The 22,878-nt window shown below is 47.7% G+C and overlaps 1 protein-coding gene across 1 annotated transcript in view; it reads left to right on the top strand.

Annotated features, from left to right (window-relative positions):
* Positions 1-18,230: 18,230 nt before the first annotated feature.
* The window catches only part of ST8SIA2 (ST8 alpha-N-acetyl-neuraminide alpha-2,8-sialyltransferase 2), a 32,734-nt gene continuing 28,086 nt past the window's right edge, over positions 18,231-22,878 (top strand). Inside the window, exon 1 of the mRNA XM_054642203.2 lies at positions 18,231-18,460. Coding sequence (XP_054498178.1) covers positions 18,363-18,460 — 98 coding nt within the window. The 5' untranslated portion in view covers positions 18,231-18,362. The remainder of the gene's footprint in view (positions 18,461-22,878) is intronic.

Raw genomic sequence — 22,878 nt, 5'->3', positions numbered from 1 at the left:
CCCCCACATTATCCTGTGGCAGTATGTTTCAGTTTAACTATGTGTGCAAAATGCTCATTTGCTTGACTCTGCAATTTCAGAGTTTCACATAATGATCCCTTGTTCTTCTGCTGCAAGAACAGCAAATAATTGTTTCCTGCTCACCTTCCCTCTGGCAGACTTTGCTGTAGCTCCAGCTCTCCCCAGGTTTTTTTGGTGCAGCTGTGCTGTGGTGTGAGCAGGTGGATTTAGCTGTGCTTAATGTACCTGGTGCAGGTCCCAGTGAGCTGTGACAGTGGAGGGATGTGGATGGTGCCATGGGTCAATAGACTGTGAGTTTGTGCAGCTTACACAGCTGTCTGTTCCATGGGGCCTTCACTATGTGCATTAAACCTGGCACAGATGTGCCTCCCAAGATTACAGCCTATCTGAGATGGGACAGCATTGCAGTTCAAGGAGTCACCCTTTCAGTGCTGCTGTCTGGGCTCTGAATGTCTATTAGTGTCACCAAAGGTGTGCTGAAGGCCCAGCTGATATTGGAAGGCCTGGGCTGGATATTGAGTGCAAACAGCATCTCAAGATGGGAATTGGATCCTTTGAAAACCCCTAATTTCCACGAGTCCCTGACAACTCTGAGCTGACCTCCAGCTTACCTTAAAAATGAATCCAGCCTGGAAGGACTCTGCAAGCACACAGCCTATTGTTGCCTCCACTTTTCCTTCCTGTACAATACCAAGAAGAATTAAAGACCCTGGTAGGTTTTTTTGCCCCAAACAATCACATATAATACATAGTGCAGGATTGAAATTCTGCTTGCCTGCTTTGGTATTGTCAGAAACACAGATGGATCAACCCTTACTTTGCCACAGAGCAGAGCCAGCCTCAAAATACTCACAGCAATTTGTGTTGTCACCCCTGGAGTTAAATGCCTTCAGACAGGGAGGGCAGTTCAGGGCTGAACCCATCCTGTGTCTCAGCTGGAGAAGCCACTCATGAATCATCAGGGCCTGATGAATGCTGTGCTGAGGATTATGCATAGATGCAAGAGGCAGCATCCAAATTCTCCACCAGAAATGAGCTGATTGCTTTCAATTTCTCATTCCTGTTTGTTGGTTGTGGGGGTTTTTTTCCCCTTGAAATATGCAAATTAAGGGAGTTTCCCCAGCCTCAGAATTAAGGGAACAGTTTTTTTGTTGGGACCTTGATTATGACATTTGATTTGGCAGGGCAGCCTCACCTGATGCTAACTTTTTGTAAAGGCAAAATACAGACTTACAATGAGGTCACTAAGCACTAAAATTTCTGTTCAACTTGTCACCTTCAATTAAATCATTTCATGTATTTGGAGGAATAGCCAGTTCCAGTACAGTCCCTTTGAAGGGATTTTTTCCAAATACAAGACCATTAGACAAATGGTTTCATTTTATGCCAGCTGAGCTTATTCCTCAGAAGAAACAAAGACAAGAGAGCTTTTTGTTTCTCCTAATTGTGGGCATGGGAAGGCATTGGGAATGACGTGGTACCACTGGGCAAGGCATGGCAAGTGAGGCTGGCACCTCAGAGAGGATGCTGGACAAGGACATGGTCTCTAATCATGTAGCACCTTTTCCCTTTGAATAGAGCAGAGAAATTGTGAGTGGAGAATTGCCCGTTGTTTCTGTGGTTCATCTGATTCTGTCTGCTCTGGAGCCATCCTGCTTTAATCTCCAGTGGTTTTGGCCCTTCCAGCTGCAGGGTTATGTCCAGTTCCATCAGGTATAAGACTATTCCTTCATTGACTCCTCCCATTTGTCTCAGATTCATTTGATTCCATCTTACCCTGACAGTGATTATTTCTTCTTCCTTTCTCTAAAGGAAAATCCAAACAGAACCATTTAGGAGCCCATATTGGCAGAGAAGATGGGATAAGAAAGGTATTAAAGCACTGGAATAACCGAGGAGACAGCTCAAAGCACATGTCAGGGGAGCAGAGACATTATTCCTGTGACCTTCTCTCAGGCCATCTTTGCTTTGAGTACTCCCCAAATTCCTCTCAGCTGTGGTGGGCAGAGTCCCTTGTCACTCCTCAAACATCAGCAGTGTTTACCAAGGACCAGTGTGGCTCGGATGGATGGCAGAAGGTCTCGGAAGTGAAACAGCTGTGCTGCCATCACAGCAGCTCCCTGAGAAAGGGGTGGCATCCTCGATGCTGAGGGGAAGCCAAACAACACTGATTTCCACCAGGAGCAGAACATCCTTATTTGTTACAAGAAAGAAGAAATAAAATCCTCTTTAGCCACATCAGTGAAGTGATGGCCAAGTGTTCTCTTTAATCCTCCTTAATCATGGTGTTGCTGATTAACATTTGAATAGAGCTTCTAATTAGAAAGAAGACACAAAGACAATCTCACCCTGCTGAGGAGGTGAATTCTCAGCTCCTACCACTCATTCCTGCATATGCTGCCCTGATTAGGGCTTGAATAGGACAATGATTAAAGAGGCCACAGCCACTGTGCAACCTCTCGGTAGCATAGCTGCGTTCAAGGATTTATTTTCAGCTGAGACTTGAATAAATGTTTTGCAAATGTGAGCCACTCCTTCGGAATGGGAAGAGCTTTTAAACACTTCTGAAGCACAATTCCATCTTGTTCCTGGTTTCATCACACTGATCTCCACCTCTGTAGAACATGCCCTGTTTGACCATAATGTATTTCAATTAGGCTTGTGGTTTAAGCATATGTATTTTACTTGCCCATCTCTTTCATTATTCAAAAAAGCAGTTGAAGCCTGGTGAAAACCTGGACAGTGTGCTATTGAAAAATCACTTCTGCTTTCTTGAGTGAAGTGTTTTTTTCAAGTTCTTCCATCCATTATATAATTTATTTTGCTTATTAATTTGCATTAGGGCTAACCAAAGTCAGGGCTGCTGTGCTAGGAACTATTTGCATTCAAAGAAGATCATACTCATAGTCTCCTAGGAATTTCTGATGTCTGCTTCTGTCAATTACATCAATCCACTTAGAAAGACACCTTTTTCTGTGCCTAACCACATTACAGAGCTGGGCAATAAAATGATCACAATTGACCTAAGTCTTGCTGGACATGGGTCCACCTGCTCACCAGGACCTCCTGGTCACTGAGCATTGCCAGGTGAATTCCTGTAATGTCCTAAGACATTCCAGCCCCTGGCTCTTCTGCTGCCTCTCTGCCAAAGCTCAGCATCTCACAAATCTGTCTCACACGTGGCGGCTTTGAAGGATGCCAGAGCCTGCCCGGGTGCAAACGAGGTCCCTGTGCCCTTCTGAGGAGGGGGCAACACCCTGAACCACCACAGAAACATTCATATAAACCCATCTTTCAGGTGCCTTTCCCTCCCACACATGCTGACTGAGGAGGGTGGGAGACCTCCTGCAGCTCAGTGCATTGTGAGCTTATTTTTTCCTCTAGACATTAAGTTAGATAAAGAAGATGGAGAGTGTTTTGTGGCCTGCAGCATGTGGAATGGATCTTTTTAGGCCCTTCTACTCTAAATTCCCTTTGTTGTCCTCATTTTTCCCAAATAGAGCCAGAAAATCATCCTTCTTTCAGAATTAAAGGCATTTTCATAAATGGGACCTGGACAATATTTTCCATCCAGGTACCCAAAATTATGCTTTGTGACAGAAGTGGACTCATTATGAGGAAGGCAGTGAGCTTTTGTATCTTGGAATCATTACCAGGCTGTGTGGAACAGAGGCAGGAACAGGTGAAAAGGGAGAGGCATAGCTTGCAGGGTAAGATCAATGATCTGATTCAACTGTGGGGAAAAAGAAGAGAGATTTTACATAAAGCCATGGTGAAAAAACAATCTCAGAGAGATGCTTCACTTCAGAAAAGCCTTTTCTGTAGAGCTGGGCTATAGTCACCTAAATCTGCAAAAAGGCAATTAGCCAGGGTTTTTTTAAATTTATTTATTTTTCATCTCATCACAAAAGCAGAAACTCTGGTGTGGGGCTCACCAGGACCTGCCAGGTACACACTTGGGTTTATCTGAGAGGGAGACACTGGTCCCTTGACCTGGCTCATCTCTTGGGGCCACAGGATCTCCAGATGGCCTCAAGGGCCTGCAAGTGTCAGGGCAAAATGGAAAATTGTTCAATTGACTTGACATTTAATGTCCCACAGCAACAGCAAGGGAGTGGGGAGAGAGAAGAGAAGAGAAGAGAAGAGAAGAGAAGAGAAGAGAAGAGAAGAGAAGAGAAGAGAAGAGAAGAGAAGAGAAGAGAAGAGAAGAGAAGAGAAGAGAAGAGAAGAGAAGAGAGAAGAAGGACACAATTTGTTGAAAGGCCCTTTCTGAAGGAAAAAGCAAAATGATGTGGCGCCCTCCCACACTTAGAGCTTATCTGCAGGAGCTGAGTTCACACCCTCCAGTAATGATCATCGTATAAATGCAAAGCCATCTCTGTCATTTAGCAGCTGTTTCCTGGATTTCAGGATAGTTAGTTCCTATGGGCTAGAGAGTGACAGTTCCTGTACAAGTACAGCAGAAAGACACATAAAAAGGTGTCTCCTCCATCCCTCTCTGTGCCCTGAGATCTTCCCAGCCCTGCTAACTGGGTTTGCACCCAGCCTTCCAGCTCTGGGGCTGCTCTTGCTCAGTGGCCAAGATGAAAATAGAGTTTAGAGGGATCACAATACACTGGAAACACTCTGACCCCTTCCAGAGCTGCTCTTGGGGAGGTAACACTCATCAGCATCCCCCGTGCCCAGAGAGGTCATAATAACCTCCCTGAACCCCCCTGTGATGTGTGAGGGCAAGAGCTGCTGAGTCCTGTGCTCAGTTCCTCAGTACATGTGGCTTTGGGAGCCCTGGTGTTCCTGCTTGAAAGTCAAAATTCTCAAAGTGACTTCTTTCCCCTTCTGCAAAGTTCCTGACATCCCTGCTATTCTGGGATTATGCCCTGTCAGGAGCAGGGGCTATTCTTGGACCACTCTGCTGATCACACCCAGCAGCAGCAGCAGCCTGCACTGACAGCTCCTGCTGTTCCAGGGCATGGAAAGGCAGGCAGGAATAATTTCCCAAGCCAAGGCAACGTGAGGAGTGCTGTGGCTCTCTCTGCTCAGATGGTGTGGCTCCAGAGAGAAGCAGCTCAGATATGGCAGCAAGGCAGGGAGAGTGAGTCTGGAGTTTAATGCCTCTGAAAGAGAAAACAGCAGCTGAAAAATTGATGTAGCAGTGAAAAGTTCCTTGCTTCCAAGTAGAAATTAGGAGTAGTAGAAATTAGGAGTTTTTCAGGCATGTGATGAGGTACGAGGTCTCTGTCTTAACTCCTCTGCACCCACTATGCATGCAAAGATGTTTTTAATGATAAACTTGCTCACTTTAGACAGGAATATATTTCTAGCCCATGCTAGCAGGGAATCAAATTACTGCCCATGGTAGCAGGAGGAGGTATGAAATAAATTGGTCAAGGGAAACCTTACTTTTAAAAGCCAAAAATAACATGGTATATAATGTAAAGTTCAAAGTTGAGCATTGAGGCTGGGGACTCCTGTGCAGTATAAATTCAGTGTCATAAAAGAGCAAGAGTGGAGCAAATTGCTGCAAAATGCAAGACCTGGTAAGTAGCAGCAGGATATTGAAGACAAAGCTCACAAAGTGATTTTAACAGGTTTTGAAACCTGCTGCCATAGCTTGTTTTCAATTGCTGTGATTTTATTTGGGCTCGTTAGAGTGTCAGATGCTCAGGCTCTCTGTGGAGGTAAGGGGTGTATTCAGCTTATGCTCATGCTACAACCAAATCAACAATAACCTAATAAATGATAACTAATAAAAACCAAGGTTTAATTATGTGAATCTGTGAGCATGTTATGAACAGAGCAATCCTCCCAGGAGCAGAGGCAGCCAGAAGAAAGATGAAAGTAGAGGATGTGCAACTAGTGTTAAAAAGCTGCTTTGCTGCCATTTCATTGAGCTCCTTGGGTATGTGTGTGTGTGCCATGATCCACTTGGCAAATTGCTCTGTACAAGACACTAAAAACACAACAAAATGTCTGGATCAGGATTACAGGTACCCCAGAGAGAGAGCAAACGTGTGCACCTCAACACTAGGGAGCATTTTTGGTTAAATCCAAGTGCAGTGAGTTCTCTTGTCTCCAAGCTCTAGGCAGGCTGGGTGCACAGAGGAGGAGATGTTCATTTTGCTCCAGGACAGAGAAGGGCATGAGAGCCCATGCCTCCACGTGCCAGCCATGGAAAATGTGATTGCCAGGCTCTGGCATTTCAATGTGCCCTGTTAGGAAGGGAAAAGTGATTAGAGAAGCCCCAGGAGGTCCTGCCAGTCATTAAAGCTGGATGTAATGGCAGGAAAAGATGGAACCAACGTTATTGTGTCAGGTTTGTCTCTCTGAGCCCACTCAGGGCACAGGCTGAGCTTTACACAAGCAAGAAGCAGCAGCCCTGGTTGTTGCTCCATGGCAGCCAGGCTGGCCAAGTGGTCCAGGCTCTCCCTAGCCTGCCTGCTTGGCTTCCATCAGGGAAGGTGACGTTTTTATTCCCCACCACTTTACCAGGGATGCTTTCAAACCTAATTAAGCTTAGCGTTATCATTGTTTTTATCACATTAAGATCCCACTTGGCTCTCAGCAGCACAGACCACAAAGTCAACACTGCATCTTTAAACAGAAACAACAGATTTTGGTTCAATTAAAAATTCATTAAAATGTAAATTACTTTGTAGGGTTTTTTCCTTCTAATGCCTGTTCAGTGTGACACTCTAATGGCACAAAGCATTAAGGGGAGGTTAACTGGCAGCACAGAGACAAATTGCTCTCCATATACTCACCTGCTCAAGTGATCTTGGAAAATAATTTAACCCTTTTTTCTTACCCACAGGGATTTCTACCTTATCCCAATTGTTTATGATCTTTCTTTGTTGTAAAACCATCACAGAATGATAGAATGGTTTGGGTTGGGAAGGACTTTAAGGATCATCTCGTTCCAGCCTCCCCACCATGGCCCAGGACACCTTCCACTAAACCAAGTTGCTCAAAGCCCTGTCCAGCCTGGAACTGTCATGCTTCCTTATATCTACACTGAATCTCCCTATCCTGCAGCCCTGCTTTCCCTTTTCCTCTGCAGTTCTTCAACAGCTCTCAGGGAATTGTTTTACCCAAGATGACCTATCCTAAAAGCCAACTGTTTCCTCCCAGACCCCTGCTCGATGTGCCAGAATAAATTTCCTGGCTGTTTCCCTTCCAGTGGCTGCACAAGATATGATGATTTAACCACATACTTATTAAATCATTTGTTGCTTCTAATGCTCTATGAAACCACGTGTGAGCAGTATTATTATTATTATTATTATTATTATTATTATTATTATTATTATTATTATTATTATTATTATTATTATTATTATTATTTCCCTTATCACAGTAAACTCAGTCGCTAGTGCAAGTTCATTAGGTGTCGTTAATTGCTAACAACATATTCAGAACGTATGGTAAACGCAATTTAATTGAGAACTAATTAACTTGTTATAGTTATCTCATTACATGCCAATTAAACTTTTCAACATTCCTCTTCAGTAGATAAAGGAACAGTTAAAATCCCAGGGACCAGCTTCCGAGTTGGGGTAAGGGGGGCAGCTCTGCTGCCTTCATCTGTAATGCAGTTACTCTGCTTCTTGCATTTTTGTAAGATTAAGGGAAGCCAAGGGAGTTCAGGTTAATTTAGTGTGTCTCTGAAGAGGCTGAGAACTTGGAATTAAAAAAAAAAAAAGAAGCCTCTGATGGTGGTTTTGTGTTTTGTGAGAGGAACGGAAGGACTTGGGTCAGGAATTTCTGCTCTGTGGCTGAATCAATCTGGGGTTTTTGGTAAAACAACCTCCAGCCTTAACACACCTGCAGACCAGAGGGGGGACCAGTGACACACGGCACCAGACCCAGAGTGCATGCAAAGGTATCACAGCTTTTGGATTGGCATCATTTCAAGGGGCTCTCCCCAAACAAGCTCCAGCTGATGGCACACAAGAGAGCTCATGGCAGTGTGATTGACTGTACCTGCCCCCCACCAGCTCTGTGATCAAATCACATTTGTCCAGCTCAGGTTTCTGCCCTCTCTCTGCACGAAGGTGTCAAGCAAACAAAGGAGAGGGAAGTAATGGAGGAAAAAAGCAGAGCCATATGAGTAAAAAGTGCTTCCCAAGGCCACAAAATAAGCAGCTGGGGAAAACTGGGAACTATATTGCCTTTAATCTCTTAGATAAACAGGTTCAGTCATTTTAGATATTACAGTAACATCTGTGGCTTTAAAAAAAAATACAAAAATCAACCTGTAGCTGAGCCATTAGGTCCACAGTATCACTGTAATGCTTCCTTCAAACCGAAATGAAAATCTTTGAAAGTGAGAAGATTTCAAGAGGCTCTTATTAAAGTGAGAGGTGACTATTCTGGCACTATTGAAAGTCTCTGTGACAGGCTTGATGACTAATTTCTGGTTTATTCACTCGCTGAGACAACTTTGTGAGAAACTTGGAACATATGTGAAGGGACAAGTGGGCAAGAGCACTGGCCAGCCACACTCTGACCTCAGCAGCTTCCCCACATAAAGGAGATGGGGTGGGAGGAGAATTCCAGGAGTGCTCCTGCCCTGCCACACACTGAGAGCCAGCTGAGATGAATCACAGCAGTCTGGGCCCAAAGCAGAGTTAGCAGGGACCAAAACCTTTTATCAGGGTGCAGAATCATCTCAGGGTGTTGGTTCCTCCACACTGAGCAAACCGTGCTCTGCTGGAGCAAGGATTTATGGAAAAGTGTCAGGGAAATGAAGAAAGAGCAGGGAGGCAGAACGAGCTGTTTGCATCCTTCAAGTGAAGCAGGGAACTGCCTGAGAAGATGAACTTTAATTTAAACCACAGGGAAGAAGAGTGTTAATGCAACACCCACCTCATGCAGCTTTTCCAATAAGGGCTATAATACAACAAAAGCAGCTGAAGAGGCTTTTCTCATAGAATCTTCTAACTAACTTTGTAAAGCCAGGAAAGCACAATTCTTCTGGAGATCTTTCATGCCCATAATTTGCTGAATCCAAACATTTAGGTGCATCTTCTATAACCACTGCTGTTTAAATAGACAGCACTCCTCAAGTGGGAAGGGTGAATGTGATGTAGTGTTATGGAGGCTATTAGTACATACCAGAAGCCCGAAGAATTCTCCAGCATTTCTATCCAGGATGTGCTAAGATGGCAATACTTGCATGGTGAATGTGTTTTTACTGTGTGCTTTTATGATGTTTTCATTACATGCTTTTATTATGTGGTTATAAGCTGCTAGAATGGAAACAGGAGCTATAAGGTTTGATTGATTGTTATACTCCCATATATAAAAGGAGATTATTTTTTTCCACTAGAATTTATAAATGACAGATAAGTTTGACTGAGATGCAAGTCCAAGCATTAAGTCCACTCCTGGACCAATCAAATCCAGCTCCTGAAATCAAGTCAATGCTGATGGAATCATAGAATATGCTGAGCTGGGAGGAACCCAAGGAATCATCAGGGTCCACAGGATAAGCTTTCCTCAGCTCATCAGACTCCAGCTGGAGAGGCAGCTGGGACACTTGGAGCTCTGTGTGTCCCCACAGATCTCCAGGAGCTCAGCCCACCAGGGTTCTGAAATCCCTGAGGCTGAAGCAGGAGCTAAATTCAGAAACCAAAGAGGGTGTAACAGGCTCTTGTTTAAGATCCTATTTCTGATGAGGTTTAATTTAGACAACAGAGTCAAGAGCTCTAAAGTGACACTGTGTTCTCATTTAGGGCTTAATATTTTTGTGATGTGCAAGGTTTGGTGGATGCTGCCAAACCCCTCATGCTCCCCCTGCTCTCCCCATGCACCGTGCTGCTCCAGGTCCCACTGACTGCACCATCCTGGTGGAATCAGGCTTCACTCCAGTGGGATGTGAAGGAAAACCCCTTTAATAACTTGTATTTACAGTGGCCACAGTGATGGGCTCTTCCCCAGGGTAAATCTCTGTGCAGTCCCCTCCTGTGATGCTATACTTTATAAACCTTCCAGAGCAGGGATTTGTCAGGTTGATGAACATTGCAACTGGTTTCAGCTGACACAGATTCTGCTTTTTTTCTGCTGTACTGGAGGCCTATTCCCTGCAATGCTCCTTTTGTTGTTCACCTACCCTGGAAAGAGCAGCTCACTGTGAAACACCTCTCAGGCACCTCATCCCAGACAGAGCCTTTTCTTTTACACATGCAGAGGGCTATCAGCATCCAAAATTCCCTGCTAGGGCCTTTGAAGTTGCTGGCAAGCCCAAGAGTGAGGCATGGTGAGGCGTTTGCTGGGAGAGAAAACACTCTGGCTTTCAAGGAAGCAAACCCAAGAATCCACCTGTAATTTATTCCTAGGAAGAAACAAGGGAAATCTTCTGTGTTCCTCCAAATAAACCTCTCCTCTTGCTTGACTGGAACCATTCAAAAACCTTGCAAGGACTGGAAGCATTTCCCCATCCTCTGTAGGTTCTGTGCTTTGTACTCCTGCTTGCTAAATATATGCCAGCACATATCTGCCACTGACTGCAGCATGCAGGCTCATGCTCTTTGCATGGCTCCTTCCCCTCTAGGACTGCCATAAATAAATCACTAGGTCAGGGAGGCTGCTACATGCCTGTGGTCTCTCTCCCCCACGCTGGTCCTTTTCCTCTCTCCTCCCTCCTTCTGCATTTGTACAGAGCATTTCAGCCTGCAAGGAGTGCTCCCTGCAGCCCCCCCCTCCTGAGGCTCTTCTGTGCTGGGTGTGATCTGGCAGCAGATCATTCATATTCCTCACCACACAGGACACTAATGATCCCAGATCAGAGCAAAAATCACATTTTGGCACGAGCTGCACTAAAGTTTTCCCTCCCAGGGAATGTGCTCGCTGAGCTGACAAATCAGATTCCCACAGAGGAGGGTTTTGGAGCGTGCGGTGCTGCACAGCCAGGAGCAGGCATTCAAAAATTCCATTTTGGAACCCAGAAGGGAAGTATGATCTTGAAAATATCCTCTCCCTGCTGCTCCTAATGTGATAGGGGTGTTTGCAACTCGTTAAGAGTTTTTTGGATCGATGTAAGTGCTTCTTTCTCGGTGTTGGCCACCAAGAGGTGAGTTCTAGCCAAGAAGTTCTGCTCCTGCTTCACAGGAGGGCCTAACCTGGGGGCCATGCTCTCCCTGCACCTTCTGGCTGGAGCTCTCCAGGGGAAATCCTTTAGCCCCACTTTGCTCTTTCAAAATTCCCTTCATTTCAAAGCCCAAGCAATTCCCTCGGCAGCTCTGCCCACCACAAAGGAAAAGAAGGATGAGAAATATTAGCAGAAAAGAGAAGGGAAAAAGCATTTATTATTGATGGGGGGCAGAACGACAGTCGCTGTAGTTACAGAAATCAAGTGCCTTTCTAGAGCTGAAATGAGGCTTCACATTAAAGGCCTTTTGCACAGCAGTTTTTTAGCTGTTAGCAAAAGGTGGAGAGAAGAAAAAGTTACATTCTTAATGTTACCCTTTTAGGTTTTGTCATCTTTGCTAAATGGAACATATTGTCAGATCTCGTGTTTTCCTGGCAGGAGAGCTCTCATTTGCAAAGGACCATGTGTGCATGTGATTTTTTTTTTTGTTCCTTTTCTTTTTTTGGTTGTTTTAATTGCTGTTGTAACCTGCACGTTTTGCAAATATTTCAGTCAAATTTTTTTTTCAAAGCACCCTAAGAAGATGAGGAAAAAGGAAGAGAGCCTTCCTGTAGGTGTTTTCAGGTGTGCTCATCACTATCATAGATTTTTGAGTGGTTAACAGTGCTGTCTTGGATGGCCCAAAGGAGGGTTATGAAGATTTCTCCTTCTTTATCTATTCCTTTGTTGTCACCTTCAGCCTTCTTTTTCCCTCTGACTTCTCACAGGTGGGAACAATCTGAAATCTCAAATTCTTGCAAGAAACTCCCTCTCACACCTTGCAGTGCTCATACACAGCTTTTTCCTTCATCCTACATGTGAGATTGTTTATCCAAACTAGGTAGATTTCCCCCCTCAACGTGGCTGTAGAGAGTAATTGGTTTTCTGTCAGGTATAGAACAAGACTAATCAAACCTGTCAGTCTGAAACAGGTCAAAACTAGAGTCAAATATGACCTGTGCTTCAAGGGCCATGAAATGCAGGAATACCGTGCTGGAGGTGCTGCAGAAACAAACCTGAAAGAAATGTCATGTCTTAGCAGCTTTAATCAGAGATAAAACACAAAATGTGAAATTCGCTGAGGTCTCCGTTTGGCATCTGAACCCTACATCTGTTTATCAGCCACTTCAAATCTACAATTATAAGTGAGAATTACATATCACATTGGACTTATCTCGGGGGGATGTGTTGTTAAGTTCAAATCACTGCTGGTTGTGTGCAAAAAAATGTGCATCTCTCATACACACTGAGAACGTGGGCATCTTCTGAGTCACTGAAAACATGGCCTTGCTGGGTTAATTATTTTTCTGTGAGGTGAGGAAAAAAGGGTGAAACATGGGGGTTAGGGTAGAAGCAAGGAACAGGGAGGAGTCCTGTGTCATTTCTGTTCCATGGCTATCAGCAAAAGGCTTCTTTGTTCTTCTGGTGACCGTGCAAGACAAACACTGCAAGTGAAAGTTTGAGGAAAAGGCTGGGACAGCTTGGAGAGTGTGGAATGCCAGCACTGGGGTGACATTTGGGCACTCACACCTCCTTGAGTTGTGGAGCTTTGCACAGGTCCATGGAGATGCAATTGTCCACGTTCTTCAAAGCTGAAACTCCTTTCTCCTCCTGCCTTCTGCCCTGGGCATCACAGTGGCTTCACACAATGGGCAAAACATACCCAGGGTCACAACAGCCCCAAAAAGAGGGGCCCCCCATTATGTGTGTGTGTATAAACACCCGTGCACACACAGCACTGCCACCCAGTGGCTTGCTGACCACAAAGGGGGGCTGCAAACTTGGTTTAGGGTGGGGTTTTCTCCCCTAAATGCCATTAACGTGGTGCACAAATTTAATACAAGCACATCCCCAGCTCTGCCTTCCCAACCTGGAGGTGCCCAGCTTGGCAGGCACGCAGGGCCAGGCTGTAGGAGTGAGCCAGCTGTGCAGCTGCAGGTGGAAATATCAATTCCTTGGCATCAGGTTCAGGTAACAGGCAATTTGCAATTGTCACACATATTCTGCCTTTTCCCTTTTTCCTCCCTTTTCCGTTTTTTGTGTGTCAGTGGTTAATTGCAAGGGGGAGGACGGCAGACCTTATCTCTCCTGACTAGTGGTGGCAAAACTGAAAAATTGTTTTCATTACCAGGTGGAAGGCTTTTCACATGCAAATTATCGATATCATTGTGAATGTGGCATTTTTATTAATCCAAACCAGCTTATCTGACCAAAAAGAAAAGAAATATCATTCTTGTTTTATATCAAACATTTTGCTCTGACAACGGCGAGTCATATTTGATGAAATATTGCATGGATCGCACCATTTTTTACAATTTAGTGCAAGAGAGAAAGAAATAAAAAGGACTAATGGATGGGGTGGGGTTTGGGGATTTTTTGATGGATTTGGGGTTGGGATTTTTTTGTTTTGCTCTTTTTATCTTTAAGACGCTTCTCCTAAATGCCAGTCAAGTGATGCAAGTTCACATAAACATTTTAACTTCTTTTCTTCAACATCAAAGAAACTGATCTGGTTTTATAGATGTATTTTTATCTCTCTATTGTGTGCACTTCCCCTTCAGACACTGGGAAAATAAGGTCACATTCCCTACCGAGTCCATCCTTTTCTATTGATTTTACTTTCTTAAAATCCTAATAGAGCTTGAAATTAATACCGTTTAATTTTCTTCTCCCTTTCTTGTGAACCAACAAAGCTTTCTTATTGCTGCCACACAAGTCTGGGTACAAAGAAGATGACAGACTTGGCATTCTCCTTCCACTGGCAAAAATCCTTGAAAAGAGAAAATCAGGAGGGTTTTGGCTCTTTATCCAAGGATATGAAGGCTCTCCCTGTCTAGAAGATGAGGAGCAGGGGATGCTTCTTTACCCATATCAATAGGGGATGGTTCACAGAAAGTTATGGAGCCCTGTAATGTGGCAAAATTCAGGTTCACTGATTTTAGGACAGGTCTAAATTCCTCTGCTTGGGCTGCAACTCAGTGCTCTCCACTGATTAAAAAAAAAAAAAAGAAAAAGAAAAAAGAAAGAGCCCTATTCATATTCCCCAGCCTAGGACAAACAGCTTGTCCTTCAGGAGCCAGGTGAATGCACTTCAGTGATGGACACAGCCACCTCAGGATCCAGCTGGAAACCATTGACCCAAGGGTAGATGGAGCCAGGTGAGGAGACTGGCAGCTCTGGAAGCTGCTGGGCTGTTACCAGCAGCCTCCATCCATGAGCAGAGCTGCTGACTGTCCTGTCCCTTGCTCAGCATGGAGACCAGCAAGAGCATTCAGGAGAAGATGAAGGGCATCAAACCTACTGAATCAGCATCCTTCCCTCCTGCCAGTGAGCCTGCTGGGGAGGCAAAGACACTTCATGGCCCTTGGGGAGTCACCTCTCCTTCGTGGGAGGGTTTTGCTGGCGAAAGCAGCGAGAGGCAGCTTGGGTGTCAGCAGTGACACGATGGAACACGACAACCCTGGCTAGCCCAGGCTCCCGTGCCCTTCTGTCACATCAGAGCAGTGCTCAGCTGTATAAAATGGGCTGTAAACTTTGCTCATTTTGGCTGACAGATACGATAAAGGTTATGTGTGCTTTACAGCATTACGAATTTGATGGAGAAAGGTCCCCTGAGACCTCTCGCTGCACCGGGTCCCAGCATTTGGCACAGTGTAGCAGGCACCTCATGGGTCATGTTCCCTGCCCCTCCTGTGCTTGTTCAGGAGTCACTACCCACCTCAGTGATGCTTCTCACACAGATTAGAAGCATTTTAATTATGTATTATTTTTGCACTCTTTGTGTATCTGTGCCTTTCATACGCACATCTTAAATTCATCACCTCGCTGCCAGTTGTTTGTAAATGTCCCCAGGTGTTTAACTCTTATTCTCAGAATCCTCTGAGCTATTGCTGGTGAGTGTGGCTATTACATATTCCTGATATTTCTCAAAGGTCAAAAGAAAACGTAAAAATGCCATTTCTTTTCTCTTCTCCTTACAAAGCAGAAAATGCAATATTGTTCTGGAGTAGTTACTTTAGCTGCAATGCTAACATTTTATTTTTTTTTAAGTAGACCTTATTGTATTTACTGCAAATGTTCCGGATACAGAATTACTTCCTCAAATTATTAGAAACTAGAGGATATAATCAGCTTTTATTCTGTTTTAGAAGATATTACGCTACCACAACAGTCTATTTGTGACAGTTTGCTCTCATCTTCCTGCAACCCATCTTACAAATGAGACATAAAATTGAGGCTGTGGATGCTTATGGACCCAATCCTGCAACATTTATGCACCTGTTTAAGCTGAATCATGTAAAGATTCATGGTGGATTGAATGTGCAGAATGACTAACACTTGAGGAACTATGGCAGTTGCTCCAAAGCAGTCCGCAGTTCTTCAGGATAATGAGCAATGCATGAAACTGGTGCATTATCAGGGTGGATTATCTGCTCCTCCCTCAAATCTGGCCAGGATGCTGGAAAGGATGGACTTGGGGTGAATGCAGAGTAAACTGTCCTCTCTGTAGTCAGTATTATTATATTAGTTCCTCTTATCACTGCAGTGAGACTCCTGACCGTGCAGAATTTAGCCCTCAGCAGTGCATCGAGATCTCGAGGTTTTCATCGCAGAGTCACACTTGGTGGTGTTACACAGCTTTGTTAATTGATTACAAAATAATTCAGCAAGCTGCACTCTTCCTGCATTTTCTATCCAGCTTGCTGCCTCCTCACCTCAAACCAGCTGCAGTTCAAGGTCCTGGTCCCTGTGTCTGAAGCCAAATCAGCTAAAGAATGACCTTTTTTTTTTGACCTACATGTTTCAGAGGAAGAAAGCAACAGATGACACCAAGTAGAGGATTCAGAGAGCTCTTTGTGTGAGCCCCTAGCAATGGAGTTCTCCAGTGAAGGGCATCAAGCTTAACTCTCAGCTCACCCTGCAAGGAGGATTTTTTTTCAATTTCATTTAATAGCAGCATTTCCATTGACTTACACAGGAGCAGAGCCAAATCCCAGCATGTCTTTTAAGAAAAGCTACCCCTCAGCAGAAGCAGCATCTCAGCAGATAGGATGCCCTTGCCCCTGAGAGTCCTTGTCCAGGCAAACCAACTCCCACCCTGCCCTGAATGATCCCCTGTCTTATTCCTCAGCCTCCATTGAGATTTCTGCTCTTGCACATTGACACTGTGATTGGCAACTGAAACACAAAGATCAGACAAAAGAGGCTGGAACACCACCTGGGATGGAGCTGAAAAAGATGCAGGAGCAGATATCTCCATCTGCATTCTCGAGGATGTGCAGGAGGAGAAGGCAGCTGCGGTGTGGTGCTCCCGAATCACAGGGGACTGGTGCTCTGCCCGCTGCATCTCGGGAAACCCCAATGTCATCCCTGCACAGCAAGGTCACCTCAGAGCCTGCTTCCTCATCCTCAGGCCACTCACACTGCTGGGGAACTCCAGAACAGGGTGGGCAAAAGGAGCCCAAGATGAATAAAGCAGGAGGAAAATTAGGCTTTTCTCAGATTTACGCAGAAGGTAAATTATGGGGCTACTTATGCCACCTAAAATCACTTTTTCCCCAGGGTCCTGGATATGCTCCATTATGAAAGCTGTATACTGGAGTGTAAATTTGCCACATACACACTACAATATAATTGTACCAGACTCACCTGTGTCGTATTTTTCACCTATAAATGTAATGGTGATTTGTTTGTCTCCTCTTTCTACAAGAGTTTCAGAATCCCCAGGAAAGCACGTGGGCCATAACACGCTCCTTCCACCATTTAATCCAGATAAAGAGAGAAGTCTTGTGCTGAGTGTGCCTCCCCATACACTATACTGGTGTTAGCATCCCTGTACATATGGACAGCTTTATCCTGGTGCAAGGCACCTCGGCAGGAATCACACAACACTGACAGTGTACCACACTGTACTTCTGAATTGATGCAAAAAGCCGTGCACAGAAGGGAAAATGGCAGCTTTCCAAGTGGCCCCAGTTAATAGCTCTGTTTTGCTTAATGGTGCCTCCCATTCAGACTAAAGATGCTGTTTTAAATATGTAAGCAATTAGTATCTCTCGCTCTCAACACATCTGTGCTGCTTCTCTCTGCTGCATTATAAATCTATCGCGTGCCTCTCTAGATCGGCAGTGCATATATCACCAGATATTCTGATTTTCAGCAACTTTCTGGTCTGAAAGAGTTGTGCTTGGATTTGGTGCGGCTGTGCCAGGCTGGCATCGCCTGAGCCTCTCTTCTCCATGCCTGCCACTGGACTAACAGATAACAGGGATGTAGGGAAAGCACCTCTGGGTGGTTTTTTGGCAGTTCTTTGGTCCAGCCAGTACTTCTGTGTTTTTCCCAGCTTTCACACACTTTCTGTGTAGGAACTGCAGTTTTTTCTCTCCGTAACAAAACCCAAGGGCGCCTTGTAGCCTGCAGGAGGATGTTTGCAGGGGTTGCAAGGTGGTTGAGATGCAGCCAAGCATCTCTGAAGCAGAACACCTACCTTGCAGTTTTGTTCTTAAATAAATTCTGCCCGCACAAACTCCAGCGGGATCTAGAGTCATGGCAGGACTAGCGCGGTTATGACGGTCAGTATTTATAGGAGTGCAAGAAATCATTCTTGCTAAAACAGCAACTGATAGCAATAGAACTGGGTGTGATAAGTTATTCAGCTTTTTTTTTTTTTTCTCTTTTTAAGGAGGAGAAGACACCGCGCGCGGGAGTTCCCGCTGTCTGATTTTATCACAGTTTTTTGTCCTTTCGCGGAGAAGCCGCCCCGCCTGCGCGGTGCCCACCCCCTCCCCGGCCAGGACCGACCCCGCCGCACCGCGCGGTGGGCGCAGGGGAGGAGACGGCGGAGCGGCGAGGAGCGCAGCCCGCTGGCCGGGGCTGGAGGGGCTGCAGGAGCTGACGAGGGCTGACAGGAGCCGGCCGGGGCTGCGGGGGCTCGCAGGGCGCGGCGGCGGCGGCGGCTCAGCCCGGGCCGCGGTGCGGGACGCGGGGCCGCGCCGCAAACTTTAGCGGCGGGGGGCGGCGGGGCCGAGCCCGCCCCGAGCGCCCCCTCCCCGCCCCTCCGCAGCCTCCCCGCGCCGGCGGGGCGGGCCGGGGGCGCCGAGGGGCGGAGCGGCCCCGCCGGGCGGCGGCGGCGGCGCCGAGCCGGGACGCGGCGCCGGGCTCCGCACCCCGCGGAGCGGCGCGGAGCGGCCCAGCCCGGCCCAGCCCCGGAGCCATGCCGCTGCCGTGCCGGGGCTGGACGCTGGCGCTGCTCACGCTGCTCGTCGGTTTCCTCATCTTCGCCGATATCTCGGAGATCGAGGAGGAGAGCGGGTAAATCCCCCCCGTCCCCGCGCGGGGGAAGGGGCGCGGAGCGGTGCTGGGCACCGGGGAGGAGGCGGTGGCGGCGGCGGAGGAGGGGGCGGGAGCCCGGACAGTTTCTTTGTCTCCGGCTCTCCTGGGTTTTGCCGTGCCCAAGTGGGAAGGGAGCGCGCTGCGCTCCCGCGCGGCTCCGCGGGGCCGGGGACAGCCCCGGGCGGGACCGGCCCGCCGGGCAGGACGAGGCTGGATGGGGCTCGGGGCCGGGGACAGCCGCGCCGGGCCGGGCAGGGCTGCGGGAGCCGGTGCCTCTCCCGCTAGAGACGCGGCGGTACCGGTCCGAGCAGGGATGCCGGAGCAGGTACCGGTCCCTTTAGGGATGCTGAGCTACCTGTCCGGATAGGGATGCCGGGGCAGGTACCGCCCCGTTACAGACGCTGAGGTACCGGTCCGGGCAGAGATGCTGGAGCAGGTACCGCTCCCGTTAGAGATGTGGAGGTCCTTTTAGAGAGGCTGAGGTACCGGTCCAGGGATGCTCTATCAGGTACAGGTCTGGATAAGGATGCTGAAGTGGGTACCAGTCTGATTAGAAATGTTGGAGCAGATCCTGGTCTGGAGAGAGGGATTTTGGCACGGGCAGTGCTCAGGTGCTGATGGACGGATGGAGCAGTCCCTAAGTGGGGTATGGGTGTGAGTGTTCTGCTGGACAGGGATGGTGGGGCAAATTGCAGCCCAGGGGGCTTAGGTGCCACTGCTGGTCCAGATGGGTGTGGTGGAGAGGGCACCAGCTGATGGGAGTGGTGGATAACAGAGCAGTCTGCAGGTGGATAAGGGACCAGCCTGTGGGATAGAAGAGACTGAGCAGGGATCAGTTGGGTGGGGGTGATGGAGCAGAGAGCTTAACCCACTGATGTGTCCCTGTGGAATGCTTCATGATCACCCCTTATTGATCACTGTCATGGTTGGTGTTTACCTGCAGGTGCCATGTATGGCAGGGGGCTAAAGCAGCCCCTCAGTCTGAGGAGCAACACCCTCCCCACCCCATAAACCCCATCTCTGAGGTCTGCTTGGAAATTTAGGGTATGAGAGGAACAGATGCAAAGAGGAGGGTTTGCATTAACTTGAGGAACTTGCTACAGCAATGTGGAAAACCAAATAATTTTAGTAATGAGGTGTGCACTCGGGGCGCCCAAATGACACAAAGGTCTTTCTGTTTGGGACCAGCTGGCTTTGTCAGCTTTTACACTGAAACAAGCACCTTTATGAGATGATAAATGAAATGCAGGGATTTTTGTTTATTGTTTCATTGTTATGTTATGCTGAGTGCCACAGGCAAGAAGTGCTTAAAGGTCAGTAGCCTTGTCCAGAAACATCCAGCACCAGACTGTGGGTTACCAGGGTAGATGAATTGTTGCTCTGCAATGAGCTGGCACTATCTATATAATAATAAAGGAAATTAAAATTTTCTGATGCATCCTCCCCATTGGACAGGCTGCTCTGATCCCCTTGCTTTCTTCTCATCTCCTTTTCCGGCTTCTGTTCTTTCTTCTCTCTCCTCCCCTATCTCCTAGATCTACCCACTAGAACTTGCTGTGCCCTTATTGAAAATCTATTCTGTTTTGTTACTTACTTGTCCTGTTTTTCACTCCGGTTCATTAGGGATTCCCAGTATTGTGTATTTTTTCTCCCCTCTTTTCTATACATTGTATGGAAATTGGCTGTTTGCTGGCTGCTTATCTCCAAACCCTGGCATCTGAGTTTGTTGCTGTAGCTCCTCCGAGGAAGTTCTGCCAAGCTGTGCGGCGGCAGGGACAGCAGCAGGGTCAGATGAGTTCTGTAGGAGCAGCAAGCAGCTCATTCCACACAGCCTCAGAAATGGCAGGGCAGCAGGGAACTGGCAGAGGAGACGAGCCCCCTGCATCCAGGGGGTGAAGAAGGGTCTGGGTCCCAAGCCCTCTGATGCACATGATCACCAAACCTTTCGCAGATCAGTGCCCACATCAGCTGTGCTTCCCACGGGGGGATAAACAGAGCAAAGGTGGGACCCTGCTGTGTTAATTACATATTATTTAATCATGAAGTTGGGCAAACCGAACCTTTCTCTTGCTTTGTCCTCTCCCACCCACTTTTCTCCATTGGATCTCTGGAGTGTTTTGGGTTTGATGAGCTCCTGCATCCCAAACACAGTAAGAGAAGCACAGAAGCCTGGCACAATGGGCACTCCATCCCTGTGTGCTGCCATGGTGCCAGGAATGGTGAGCACAGTGCTCTGACCTGGCTGAAATGTATTGCTCTGGTGACATGGAAGAGCAGAGTGCCTGATCTGCAGCAGGTCAGGGGATGATAGAGGGTTTTCAACTGTGGGAGCCACATAATAGTGTTTTTGTTAACAGGTCCTGTAGGTAAAGGGAACTGTGTGACAGCAAAACTGCACAGCAGTGCAGAGAAGAGACCCTTCCAAAGTTTTCCAGGAGCTCTCTGTGTGTCCAGGAGGGAGCAGCTCCTCTCTGTGAGAGGTTTGGGAGGTGCTGTACATTCGTGCAGCTTTCCCCCACATCAGGAATGTTTGGCTGTTGTATTGTGTGGCTCAGCATCCTCCCTGAGACCCCCCAGCCCACCCTTGCTTTGGTCAGTGCAGCAGGGAAGGAAGGAGCTGCCCAGCTGTCCCCTGGCAGGCTGGTGGCACTGAGGGGGAGCTGGGAAACACGGGCAGGTGCAACTCTTTTCTTCTTTTCCCTTGGCATGGAAACACTCTCTAATTACTGTGAGGAGCGAACAGCTTGCCCACTTTTACACGTACCCTGCCCCCTGCCTGTGATTTGGATTGTCTTTGGAAGAACGTTCCTCGCTCGGGTGGGAGAGGGGGGGAGCAGATTTCTCTCACCTGCAGACACTGAGAAATTTCAGAAAGAAAACACAAAACGTTCATTAGGTTAAGAGAGAATATAACACTACTGGCAAAAGGACAAAAAGCCCGAAGCCATGCTGTTTGTCTGGACAATAAGTTCCCCGCCTCGCAGGTGAAGGGAGGTAGGAGCCGAGGGCAGCTGGAGCTGTTCTGCCTGTCACAGGCTTCTGAGAAAGATGTTTGTGCCTTAAGCAGTCCCATCTCACTCCTCTAGACATCTTTAGACCACCTCCCACAGCCGGGAGATGCTGAAACAAAGAGGTGTTGGGGCAAGGATGAGAATTCAGCAGTTTCTCGCTCCTGATGCTGCGTCGCTCTTGCTCAGCCCGTTCCTCCCACCCTGCAGCCACCCCTGTGCGGGTTTTCCCCCTGCTACATCCTTGTCACTGTCTGGACGTGTCACCCACGGCTGTGTGGCTTGTGTGGCGGGGCTGTGGGATGCTGATGGGATGCTGGCAGGCAGGATGCTGGTGGGATGCTGGTGGGATGCTGGCGGGCAGGGACACACTGGCCGGTGTGTGCTGCTCCGTGAGGTATTGCTGTGCTGAGTGGTCTTGGCACTTTGTTTCCGAACGGGCAGCTGGTTCCGGGCTGTTGAACTTTTCCTGCAGCCCGGTGGCGCCTGCGTTTCCATGCAGCGCTCCCGCTCTTTGTTTGGCTGGCAGGGAACAAAAGACGCGCTCCGTCTGCCTTGGGGAGCGCTGATGGCATCGCAGCCATTCCTGCATCCGCGCCGGGATGGGGCAGCGCCGCACACCTGTCCCCGCAGAGCAAAACAAAGGATTTGGCATCCGCTGGGGTCACTGTTGTCGCCGGTGAGGAGGAGAATTCCGCTCCGGTTTAAGGGGACTCTCTTTGTTAGTGTGCGCCTGCTGTTGCAGTTCTGCAGGGGTCCGGCTGTGTCCTGGTTGTCTGTAGAGGGAGCTGGTGACCCGCTGCCACCAGGTGACTTCTCGAATTAGCGTCTGAGCCATCTTAGGGAGCACTTGACACTTGGTCTTAATATGAGGCAACCTTTTCCCTGCTAGCCCAGACCACATGCCTTTCCATCCTGATTACAGGAGGAATTATGTTCTGCTCGCTCTCAGTGACGGATAGGAGTCTCTGATATTGCTGGCCTGCCTGCCTGGGAGCTTGTCAGTAAATTGCCACTTTTTCCTCGTGTGCCCTTTTCTAACAGCTGCCTTTCAAAGGCTCGGGAAGAGAGATTTTGTGTCCTTTATGGAGGCTGCTGCACCTGCTGTGAGCGGGCTGCAGCCGTAACGCTTCTTGTCAGGCTTGGTCCATGAGGTATAAATGTCCTGCTTGCATCCTCCAGGCTGTGATTTACTGCACCCAGCCCAGAGTTAGTCTAAGGCTTGCTCTCCAGCAGAAAGTTTTGCTGGAGAAAGTGCTGCATTCTCCCAACAAGCGTTTTGTGCCCTCACACAGTGGGCAGCAATTACCCAGGTTGGGCTGGAGGAGGGATGGCTCTCGGCAGGAGAGGAGCCCATAGACATCCTGGAAGTGCTCATGTGTATGGAGC

This window comes from Agelaius phoeniceus, chromosome 13 (genome assembly GCF_051311805.1).
Source record: "Agelaius phoeniceus isolate bAgePho1 chromosome 13, bAgePho1.hap1, whole genome shotgun sequence".
In the NCBI taxonomy this organism is placed as follows: domain Eukaryota; kingdom Metazoa; phylum Chordata; class Aves; order Passeriformes; family Icteridae; genus Agelaius; species Agelaius phoeniceus.
This window is presented reverse-complemented; position numbering and strand designations above follow the sequence as displayed.